This window comes from Tenrec ecaudatus, chromosome 8 (genome assembly GCF_050624435.1).
Source record: "Tenrec ecaudatus isolate mTenEca1 chromosome 8, mTenEca1.hap1, whole genome shotgun sequence".
In the NCBI taxonomy this organism is placed as follows: domain Eukaryota; kingdom Metazoa; phylum Chordata; class Mammalia; order Afrosoricida; family Tenrecidae; genus Tenrec; species Tenrec ecaudatus.
The window spans coordinates 34,074,657-34,087,010 of NC_134537.1; the positions used below are offsets into that span (position 1 = coordinate 34,074,657).

At 36.5% G+C, this 12,354-nt stretch overlaps 1 protein-coding gene across 1 annotated transcript in view; it reads left to right on the plus strand.

Moving 5' to 3' along the window:
- Positions 1-3,014: 3,014 nt before the first annotated feature.
- OSTN (osteocrin) overlaps positions 3,015-12,354 on the plus strand; it is a 44,432-nt gene continuing 35,092 nt past the window's right edge. Inside the window, exons 1-2 of the mRNA XM_075555632.1 lie at positions 3,015-3,113; positions 7,024-7,238. Coding sequence (XP_075411747.1) covers positions 3,015-3,113; positions 7,024-7,238 — 314 coding nt within the window. The remainder of the gene's footprint in view (positions 3,114-7,023; positions 7,239-12,354) is intronic.

Sequence of the window (12,354 nt, forward strand, 5' to 3'; positions counted from 1 at the left end):
AGCATCCCATGCGTCAATATGCAGTGTCAATATGCAGTGTCAAACACAGAAAACCAGAACTAACTCTATATGTGGTTTCTAGAACTTCAATTATCCCCCACCTTGCTCCTCTTCAGGCACCATTCGGAGGATCCTTAGCCCTGCCAGGGCACTGGTTCTGCATTGTTTTGCTATGCACACGGTCAGCACTTCCAAACCACCATCAGCTCCTTGGGAGAAAGACTGGGCCTTCTCCTGCTGTAAACAGAGACAGACTCAGAAACCCACGTGGTGTCATGATGAGTCAGCATTGACCCAATGGCAGGGAGAAAGGTTTTCGGGATATAAGTTCTTGGATGTGGAAAATCTAAAACAAAGAGTAAGATGTGATCAAATGCAAGATGTTTTCTAATTCCAGGGTACAGTTGTAACAGTGAAAATGCACGCACATGGTAGACCAATTGGTTATAAAATGAATGAAGTGTGCACCTTACACTCCGATAAGGCGGATTCTGTGTCTTTTGAAATGCCAGTCTATCTAGAGAAGGTACTACTTTAAAATCACTCAACAAAAAATGTTTGTGGGCTAACAAACTTTCAGACATATCAACTTTGGTTCACTCACAGAGTCAATAACATATTTTAAGTGTGCCTTCTTTGGATCTGCAGTGGACATGGGACTAGGTACATTTTTTAAAAAGAATTCTAGGCTATATGTATCTACTATTTACAAAATAGGGAAATAGAGCTGAACCAAGTCTTTTGCTTCCCTACCTATAATTTCCTCTGTTTCTAATTTTGAAGCAATAAAGTTTTAACGAGATAATCAAATGTCTTTTGTGTCACAGGTGCCAGGGTGTTTGTTTTCATTAATGTACCAAACGCATTTTTAATAAGGTGGCCTTTTGATTAACTGGTTACAGGCATGGCTTTGGACCACTAAATGTCTGTATTTATATTCAGAATTTATTTTTATTATCTCCACATCCAAATAATCATGATGTGGCTATCTGAAAGATACATTACATTATGACATTTTTCCTATATACACCCAAGCACAAAAATCAATATGAACAGTCACCATTCTGAGCCATTTATAAGATTGCAGAGTGAAGGAAACCATGATTAATAAGACATACATGAAAATAGTTGAAAGAAATTCATGTGAATAGGTTTATAAATTTAGAAATATTCACACTTTGTGAACTGTTTTGAACATTCTAAAAAGCAAAGACAGGAAAACATCACAATTATAGTTTATCTTTGATTAAATGAGTTATTTAAAGCAAAAGGTATATCAGAAATATGAAATCATTCAAAGATATTCGTATAGCATCATTTATGGTGAGGGAAATGGAAGACACATTGGCAAAAAAAAAGAAAAAGCAATATCCTTCAGGACTGATTCTCTAGGAAATCTCTCAGAGAACTTTTTTTTCTCATTATTCTCTTTCTTGATTTAAAGAATGAAGTAGTCATGGATTATATTATATGGTAAAAATTCAATTTAAGTATCAGTTTGGTGCTTCCAAAATAATAGGAATTACATTGAAGTAGCTACTACCAGCCATTGTGTGACAAGATTCTAGGACAAATTAATTGATGAAATAACAAAGAATAAGTTTAGAATAAAGTACAAAACAATTAAAATTATATATGATAAATAAGCGTATACACAATGCTAAAATACATTTATAAATCATAACACCCATGAGTAATACAGATTTTACCCTGTCTCTATAAAACATCCGTCTATCCTTATTCTACCTTATACTCTCTGCTATCGAGTCAATGCTGAATCATAGCAGCCCTAAAAGACAGGATAGAACTGGTCCTATGGGTTTGCAAACTGTAGCTCTTTATGGGCATATAAAGCCCTATCTTTCTACCCTGCAGGAGCTGGCGATGTCAAACTTCTCAAATACATGTCATTGACTTGTGTGTTCTCCATTCAAATAAAGCTGTCATGTGATAATGATTACTCTAATTTTTTCCATTTCTCTTTAAAATTTCATTTTTAAACAAACACACACACACTTAAGTCATTTAAATCCATAGCAGGACTCTATCTCAATTGATAAATCTATTCTTGAGGGGACACTTGACTCCGCTCTAACAATGAACAGCAAAGATAGGGACTTTTGCAGGCACATGACTCCTTATATACATGTGAGAGATTCTCTGAGATATGCACCCAGGTGTGGAATAGATGAGACCTAAATAGGACAATATTATTTTCAATGTTCTAGGTGTTGCTAAGTTTTCCCCAAATGATTGGATCCATTTATAATCTCACCAGCAGAATTTGTGTTTTTGTTGTAGTTCCTTTCCTGTACCTTCTCTTAACATTTGTATTGATTTTAAATATTTGGAAATCTGTTGTGTATAAAATGTTATAGCATTTACTTGCATAGTCATTTTAAATGTATATGCTAATCTATTACATATGTGTTAAAATGTCTTTCGATTTATAAGTCTATTTGATCATATTCATTATGTCTTATGATACATAATGTTTCTGTTTTGATGTAGTGAAATATGAACATTTTAGTATAGAACACAAGGACATAGATGTGTGGTACTATTGAAGTGTTTAATTTAAATACTTTTAGACACAGACATTCTCTCTGATTTAACACAGATTCTGTCAGACAAGTTTCTTTTACTCTTGGCTTATTTTACACATATCCCCTTAGACACTTGAAACTGTAATCCCTGGATAAGACAGTCAAAGCACAGTATTCACTATGCGAACTGGAATTCTAAGACTTGGAGTTCTTTTGCTGCAGATTACCATCATAGCTCTACCCCTCCAGTCTAGGTGTCCTTGGAAATGAAGCCTGATAAAAGTCATAGTAAGAGATTGACAGTTTCTATTCAGTATTATTTTAGTTTTGTAGATATACATGCCAGCACATGGAAACAAAATATTTTAGTTTATCACTTGCCTCTAACAATCTCTATAGGAACTTTTTGTTTTTCTCTCATTATATGCCAAGCTAATAAATATTAACCCTGCTATGCCTGGTCCTTAGATGCTGGGCTGGAGAGTGGTGAGTGCACATTTCATCCTGGCTGTGATGTTGATGCGGTGGAGCTCGGGAAAAGTGTTCTCAGTGGATGCAACAACAAAGGTAATGGGAGATAGCCTAAGGGACCATATACATTTTATGAATATAGTCAGTCCATCTTGAATCAGAAGCCAGTGCATCACGCAAATAAGGACATGACAAAATTAATAGTGATAATAAGGACATGCCTTGAAACTACAAAGTCAAATGGGAAAGAGCTTTAAAAAATTGTGGGAAAATTCTCTTTCAATTATTTTTTTCATAAACTTTTGAAACTCCCTTGTAGGTATTCCAGTTACCTTATTATTATTCCCAACATGACATTCAAGGTTGTCAAATTCAAGTGTAAGAAGTAACCACTATTAGCCTTGTCTTCCCAGTGGATACAGAGCAAGTCAGTTGTCTAGATGTTGAAAATACTGAGAACAAGAAGATTTGTATTCCTTAAACCAAAAAGCCAGTAAACATTTTCAGACATATTTATAATCTAATTACTGACACCAAGATGAAGTTCTTTGATGTAAAAAAATAAGTTGCTCACATATCAAAATAGAAATGATTTCAACCAAACTAAATTAGTGTACAAATGTTTTTTAGTGCTATTACTGAATAACAAAATAAAATAAATGTGAGGACATTTCCCAAAGAGTTCATTTGGTTTATTTGATTTTTTAAGAAATACATATTTTGCCAATTTTCTCACTGAGAATTAAAAATTATTTTAAAAGGACCTGACTGCTACTGTATATGTCATATTAATTGGAATAATAATTTTGGTTTTGGATTTTGGTAGGTTGTTTTTGGAAGTGGGCTTGGAGATATCTTTGCCTCCAATTTCTTGCCTTTAGGGTTTCTTTCACATAATTATAGCCTGCTTCTCTATGTGATTTCTATTAATAATGAATACCAAGTCTTCTCCATTTAATGAACTTCCTTAATCATCTTAAAGCTTATTTACCTACTTTTATCTCCCTCTTTTTCAAACCCCATCCACAGTACTGTCAGAGCTAATTAACTTCTTTTACTATTTTAATCTTATAAAAGAAATGAAAAGCTGCTGCTGCTCACAAGCCAAAACCCACCACATTGTTTCAGTTTCCTTTTAAAATTCTAGACTTTGTCACTTCCCTAGATAAACTTGACAACACAGGATTAATAGGTGAGAAGCAGATTGCTCAAGAACAACTCATCAGACTTTGACGGACTGATTGCCTTAGGAGTATGCATTCGGCAGCTCTGAGTACCTATGTCAGACTAAGTATTTCAAAAGAAAGTTGCTTGGTTCAAAATGGAAAGGGCTTTTTAAAAAAAAAAAAGTGGAATTACTTTATTGAGGAAAATGGGGAAATTAGAAAAGATTGGAAAACAGAAACAGTCCAAGAAGAAAGATTCGCAATAAAGAAAATGAAGGAGACCAAAACACAGACCAAGAACTGGAACATAGAAGAATGTGACTAAAGAGGAAAATGTAGCAGATTCCTGACATTAACACTTCTTCCCATCGAGGAGTATTCTTAGACCCTTTGCATAGCAGCAGCAGTTCAAGGACAACAAAATGACTTAACAAACAAAAACTCCCTGGCATTGAATTTGGTCCAAGTCATAGTGAAAAAAGCACACAGCACATATACACAAGTGCTGCTATTGAGCCAAGGAAAGGGGAAGACAGACTTCACAAACTGGACACCCATCACTTACTTTTACATCTTGAATGAAGTGCAAAGCAGCAAACATATAAATATTTTAAAAATCTTGCTGTAAATGTGTGATGGAGCATACACGGACACAATTATGAAAGCTTCTTAGACATAACCAAACACCTTGTGAAGATGGGTCACAGGGCTGGAGGCTTAGGGTCATCGTCTCAGTACTCTCAGATTATGCCAATATATCATAAAAGAGACCAGGTGGAAATCACTGAAACTATGGCCCTTCGTCACCCTTCAGCTCTAGAACTGACCACATGCCCTGTGGCTCAATTTGCAACCAAACAATGGACAAGTCTATAAGGGGAGCCATGATACTAGTATGCACACCTTAGAATAAGCAACTATTTGGGATCAATAGGGCGGAAGCTGGGATGTGTTTCCCTTATGTCTGATACAGACTCTAGCACACAATGCCTTCTTATTAATTGGCATGGACATGTGAAAAATGGATGAACAATAAAAGAAATAAGAATGAAGTTTGGTTTCCACAAAATTCATTTATATATATATATATATATATATATATATATATATATATATATATATATATATATATATATATATATATATATGAAGTCTATTGACTACTGAGTCCCAACAACTCCCCTCCAAATTTTCCCCCTGAGAATTAAGTTTTTGAACCAACCAGGTGCTCTGTGAAAGAAGTATGTGTCCATCTTCTTCTGTAAAGGTTAGAAAATCTTTTTTTTAATCATTTTATTGGGGCTCATACAGCTCTTATCACAATACATACATACATATATTGAGTCAAGTACATTTGTATATTTATTGTCATCATCATTTTAAAAACATTTTCCTTTTTAATTTAAATCATTTTATTGGGTGCTCGTACAAATCTTATCTCAATCCATATACACATCCATCGTGTCAAGCACATTTATACATTTGTAGCCCTCATCATTCTTGAAACATTTGCTTTCCACTTGAGCCCTTGGTATCAGCTACCCATTTTCCCCCTCCCTCCCGGCTACCTTCTCCCTCATAAACTCTGATAATTTATAAATTATTATTTTTATCACTGCCCAATGTCTCCCTTCACCCACTATACTGTTGTCCATCCCCCAGGGAGGAGGTTATGTATAGATCCTTGTGATCAGTTCCTCCTTTCTATCCCACCTTTCCTCCACCCTCCCAGTATCACCACTCTCACCATTGGTCCTGAGAGATTCATCTGTCCTGGATTCCTTGTGTTTCCAGTTCCTAGCTGCACCAGTTTACATTCTTTGGTCTATCCAGTTTTGTAAGGTAGAATTGGGATCATGATAATGGACATGGGTGAAGGGAGGAAAGCATTCAAGGACTAGAGGAAAGTTGTGTGTTTCTTTGATGCTACACTGCACCCTGAGTGACTTGTCTCCTCCCCGCTACCCCGCTGAAAAGGAAGGTCCAGGTTGGAAAGCCTTATGGGTCAATTCTACTCTGTACTATACAGTCCTGTGAGTTGAAAGCGATTCAATGGCAATGGGTTTGGAAGTTATTTGTTATTATTGTTTTGGTTAGTTATTATTGAATATTGGCTATGAGTCATTGTGTAGTGCAAAAGGCTAATATGTTCAGCTGCCAAACCAAAATCTAGATGTTGAAGTTCACCTAGAGGCAACTCAGAAGAAAGGTTTAATCAGCTTCTGCAAAACTTGTTTGCTGAAAACTCCATGGAACATAGTTCTCTTCTGACACGTACGAGTAAGAGTCAACTCAGTGGGAAGCATTCCTTTGATTTTATTTGTTTTTAGTTTTTCAGGTTTTGTTTTTAGTTTTTAACTATTCTGGACTAGTAAATGAATACAGCAAATAAAATATTAATTAGACACAAATCTTAGCCTCAAGTTACTCATAATCTAAGTAACATACAGAAATTCTATAGTCATTCTAATATTAAGTAAAATTTAATAGGTGTTATGAAGAGAGCTGTATAAACTACAAGGGAGTGATAAGAAGGATGCAGTTGTCATTGCTAAGCAATCAGAATGAATAACAAGTTAATATTTCAGATCCAAGTCTAGAGTCTTTTTCTGTTATATTTGCTGTGTTTCAATTTCCTTTGAATATATTTCCCTTCTACATGCTACAGTCCTTCAGAGTATAACTTTCTTTGTGAAATAGAGCACTAGGAAACACTGGAAAAGAACTCATTGAGGAGCGTTTCACCAAAGGGTAACAGAAGACATATGCAGGTGATTGTATTTAGGGGGTTATTGTTGTTGATGTCTCCGTGAAAGACATTTTCTCTCTGTTTCTTATAGACCTTTGATTCAGAACCCATCAACGTGCAACCACAGCCTACAGTCAGGAAAGATAAAGCAGCTACTTTTCTGGCAGCGAAACTCTTGCTTCTTGATGAGATTGTGTCTTTGGAGAATGATGTGGTTGAGACAAAGAAGAAAAGGAGTTTTCCGGGTTTTGGATCTCCTCTGGACAGACTTTCAGCTGGTTCTATAGATAATAAAGGTAAACAGAGGTAAGTGAGCTCTTTGGGGATAATTTTCATTGTCTTAATATTCTAATTTATGTCTAGAAGCAAAGAATCCCATCTAAAAATGTCCAATGAAAGCATTGTAGGTCATGAAACCTGATAGTGTGTGAGATAACTCGCAGTATTTATCATAGGATTTTGGAAACAAATGTTTGTGAAATAAAATCACTGCTACTGTGTGCATTAATATTTAGTAATAATGTTTTCTGAGGAACATACAGTTTCACATAGATTTAATTATTTCTCCTGAAACATTGCAGCATTTGGGAAGTGAGGGGAATTATGTGAGGAATGGGATAAATTCTCTAGACAATTGAGTTTTCTGTTGAACAGGGGTAACCTGAATGCCATTTTTATGGTTACCTTCAATTTAAAGCTTTACAAAATATATAAATGTATCTGCAAGCAGCAGGGAAGAGCTCTCAGAACCTGCATAGAGAACCTGTGTGTTTGGGTCCAATTCTGTTGGTTTTCGACCATGTGTCTTGTACAAGTTCTTCTTCTCTATGATTCTCGGCTTTTTTTATTCCTAAAGAGGGAGAACACAATTACCTCAGTAAGGGTAAAATGAGATGATCAACTGCAAGTGTTTTCCATTTCTCTAGTTCTCCTGCAGAGGGCGCTGTGCTTTCCTTCTCTTTACCCCGCTCCAAAACGGCGCCTCCGCGTTCTTCCAGTGACTCAAGGCCACTCCTTTTAAATGCTCTTTGAAATAAATTTCAAGGGGCAGAATAAGTGCTATCAAGGAAATGGGAGAAAGAGTCCAGTGGACTCCTCCCAGCACAGTCCTTACTGCCTTCAAAGAATGAGCCGCTCAGCGAGCAGTCTGGTGTCCACAAAAAGCCAAAACAAAGCCCACTGACATCAAACCAAAACTGGCTTACGGCGACCCAACAGATCAAGATAAAATGAAGTTGTGGGTTTCAGAGAATGTAATTCTTCACTGGAGCCTTTTCCCCCTTAAGCAGCTGGTGGTTTCAAACTGCTGACCGTGAAGTCAGTAGCCTACTCATAATCCACAATGCTACCAAGGTTCCTCCTGGATAGGTTGAAGGGGCAGGAAAAAATATCCTTAGCATAACTTTCCGGGCCCTTTTCTCACCAATACAGTTTCCATTTCCTGAAAACTCATTCATAATAAGCCCCTGTGCTCATCCTGGGTCCTTTGAGGAAAACTAAAAAGAACATCCTTTTGAAATTAAAAAAAAATTAAAAGGCTCCAGAAACTTCTACGATGCTCCCTGTCAATTGAACTGACCCAGTAGATCCCCTTAGAAGCGACTGTTTGGATCGAACCTTCTTTTTAAAGGTAAGTGCATTATTGAGAGAGAATTTATCTGTAGCCATCCAGATTGCAGAAACCTGCTGAAACATGTTTCCTTTGTAATACACCAGGGTACTTAGATGGTTGTTGTTGGACGCCCTCGAGTTGGTTACAACTCAGTGTAATGCGATGTATAACATAATGAAACACTTCCCAGTCATGCACCATTGTTTATTTTATCATTGTTTATTTTGAGCCCAGAGCATGTATAAACTGTAAAAACTAACAGCAATGCATTTTTACTTACCCTCATCTGTTTTAAATACCTCTGGTGGTGTACTGGTTATACATTGGGCTGCAATCGGCAGTTCAAAACCATCAGCAGCTCCGGTACAGTCTCAAAAACCCACAGGGGGTCTTTATGGGTCAGCATTGACTAGATGACAGTGAGTTGTTGTTGTTTTATACTTGTTGTGATTATGGTCTGAATTATGTGTCTTTTACACATTGCCCTTTCTTTACCCATTTCTCCATTTTTCCAGCACCTATAACCAATGTATCTACTATAGTCTGAAGTCTGCTTCCTTACATTTCTAAAACTTGTGATGTTTGTTCATGATTCAATGACCTTAATATACTCATTTATTCCCAGGAAACAAGATATAATTTGCTAGAACTCTATGCCTAAGTTCTCTCGATGCTACAGTAGTAAGATTACTGAGGAATATAATTTATCCTACTTGCTCTTTAAATAATAATCCCACACCTGTATTTTGAAATCCAAGCCAGATTTTGAATCAACGAAAGCAAATTGGGTCTGTTTTGTTCGAGATGCTGTATTGGGTTCTGGAGAAAACAGCAGGAAAATATAGTCTTGTCCCTCCAAGCAGGTATACAACTAGATAGGTACAGCAATAATAAAATAATAACAAACTTACAAGTCATAATTAATTTTAGTACAAAACAAGAGGAGCTCTACTTAAAGAATAATTTAAAAAGAGAAGCCCAAAAACCTGAGTGGTCAGTTAATGTTCACAGGGCACAATATTTGTTTCTTATGAATCGAATTTAATTACTGGATCTGGCAACAAGGGAATCTAAATAAACTGAAAAACATATACATGGGCTATATGTAAATATACATGGATTTATAAAGAGTGAATACATAGAATATGTCAAACATATATTGCAAAAATGTTATGTAGAGTTATGTAAATATATATGTATGTGTGTGTGAAACATATTCAGATACTCTGTGGGTTAAGAATAAGATCTGTTCTTTGGTCTGTATTTAAGTAAAAAATGTAGGTGTCTGAGTAATTTACTGCTGGTGTGGTACAGTAATTTACTCGATAACTTGTAACTTTGTAAGCCCCACCAAACAACCTTGCACCTTGAAAGCCTTTCCTCTTTCCTGATGGGTCTAGGTAAGAGAAGATGGGAGGAAGATGCTACTAGGATTACATGATTTATTTATGAGTGATTTTTACCATGGTTAATTGCAATTGTAAGAACTTGGCACTCTGATACTACAATTGGTTGAGTTTGCTTACCCACTGGTGTAATATGAGCCATCTCAGAAGCAGGAATGGGCCATCTTTCTAGCATCCAGAAAGAAGGAAGAGTGGAATGAAGTATCTAGACCCTGAGATCCCTGCATGCTAAACCTCCTTGATCCAAGACAAAAACCAGACACCAGAGAAGTAGCAACATCAGAGGCAACAAAACCAAGAGTACAGACGGTGGGCTTCTCATGCCATGGAGAGGGTAAACCTGACTAACTGGCTTTGGTTAGGAGTCTTGCTTGTAGAGTGGAGAGCCTCCAGACACTTGATTGGGGAAGCTAGGATTGCTGACCAATGGAGTTACACGTGAGCCCCTTGGTCTGAGATTTATGGTGGAGTAGCACGCTCCTTTTGGCATTTATCTACAGTGATAAAGGATCTTTTTAACAAACACCAGAGTAAGGCAAAGCCCAAGGTAACACATCAGTGAAAGATCAAGGATCAGTGAGTGGCCCACCTGTGGGCGTGCTTAGAGTCTGTGCTGACTGACAAAACAAATCCTGAAAATTTCTGATCCAGGATTTTATTCGGTTAACTTCCCTAGTAAACCTCATAATCTTGTGTATTATACAAAAATTCTGTGTGATCATTGCAAAGAATTGTAGAACACAGTTAGGAGCAGATAGAGTGCCTTTAGACCAACAGTTGATGTCAGAACTCTCCTTTCCTATCACACCACAGCCCCTCCAACATTTTTTTCTGAATTTTTTGAATTGGGCTATCTTTGAGGGTGTTAGGTGGTATCCCATAGTTTTTAAATTTGCATTTATCTTATAGCTAATGATTGAGAATATTTTCTCATATGTTTATTGACCATTCAGATTTCAGCCTTGTGAAACTTCTGTTCAGGTCCTTTACCCACCTCCTCAGTGGGCATTTAGTTTTTTTCTTGTTGTAAGGTAGCTGAGTATTAGAGATTTTAGTAATAAAGCCTTTGTGTGATGTGTCATTACTAAAGATGTTTTCCCAGTCCATGGCCTCTCTTATTACTCTCTTGGTGAACTGTTTCAATGTACTCAGCTGTTTTGTCTTTAGTATATCCAACTTGTCAATTTGTGACTTCTCTGTATTTATATCCTTCACTATTTCTGATAGCCTATGCTTTCCCTATGCCACAGTTCTCAGGTGTGTCCCAATTCCCTCATTAATGACCCTAATTGTTTGAAGTTTTACCTCAAGGTCTGTAATTCACCTTGAGTTTATTCTTGTTCATGGAGTGAGATAAGAGTCTTGCTTCATCTTTCTGCAGGTAGATATCCATTTTTACAGCATCAGTTGTTGAAGAGGGCATTTGCTTCTCATTTGATATTTTTTTGGTCTTTATTAAAAATCAATTGCCTACATGCTGATGTTTTTATTTCTGGGTTTTCAGCTCTTTTCCATTGGTCTGAATATCTGTCGTTATACCAATACTAGATTGTTTTGATCACTGTAGCCATATAATAGGTGCTAAAGTCATGTAGAGCAAGTCCTCCCACTTAATCCTTCTTCTTGAGGAGTTATCTGCTAATTCTGGGCTTCTCTCTCCATACAAAGTTGGTAAGCAGTTTTTCCAATTCTTTGAAGAAGGATAATGGTATTCTTATTAGGATAGCATTAAATTTATATAGTACCTTGGGCAGAACTGACATCTTTGCTATTTTGAGTCTTCCGATCCACGAGCATGGGATAGTCTTCCATTTGTTGAGGTCACTCTTGGTTTCTTGTAATAGTGTTCTGTAGTCTTCCTTGTACAAATCTTTTAGGTTTTTTAGTCAAGTATATTCCTGGATATTTCAATTTGTGCTTGGCTACTATAAAAGATACCACCTTTTTAATCACCACTTTTATGATCTTGTCTGATGTGTACTGCTGTCCAATAACTTCTGCTTGTTGATCTTGTATCCTGTCATTCAGCCATATTCCTCTATCACAAAATCTACTTGTGGACTTTTGGGGACTTTCAATATATAAAATCATATCATCTGCAAGTAACAATAGTTTTTCCTTTTCTTCCCCAGATGAATACCTTTGATGTCTTTTCTTTGCCTCATGGTGTTAGCTAGGACCTCCAGTACCAAGTTAAATAGGAGTAGACATAGGGGGCAAACTTGTCTGATCCCCTTTTTCAATGCAATTTTTTTGTCTTTTCTCCATTGATTACCATGTTGGCTGTTGTTCTTTCATATATAACTTGTATAATATTGAGGGATTTTCCTTCCATTCCTATCTTCTGTAGTGTCTTAAACAGGAATAGGTGTTGGATATTGTCAAATGCTTTTTCTGTATCTAC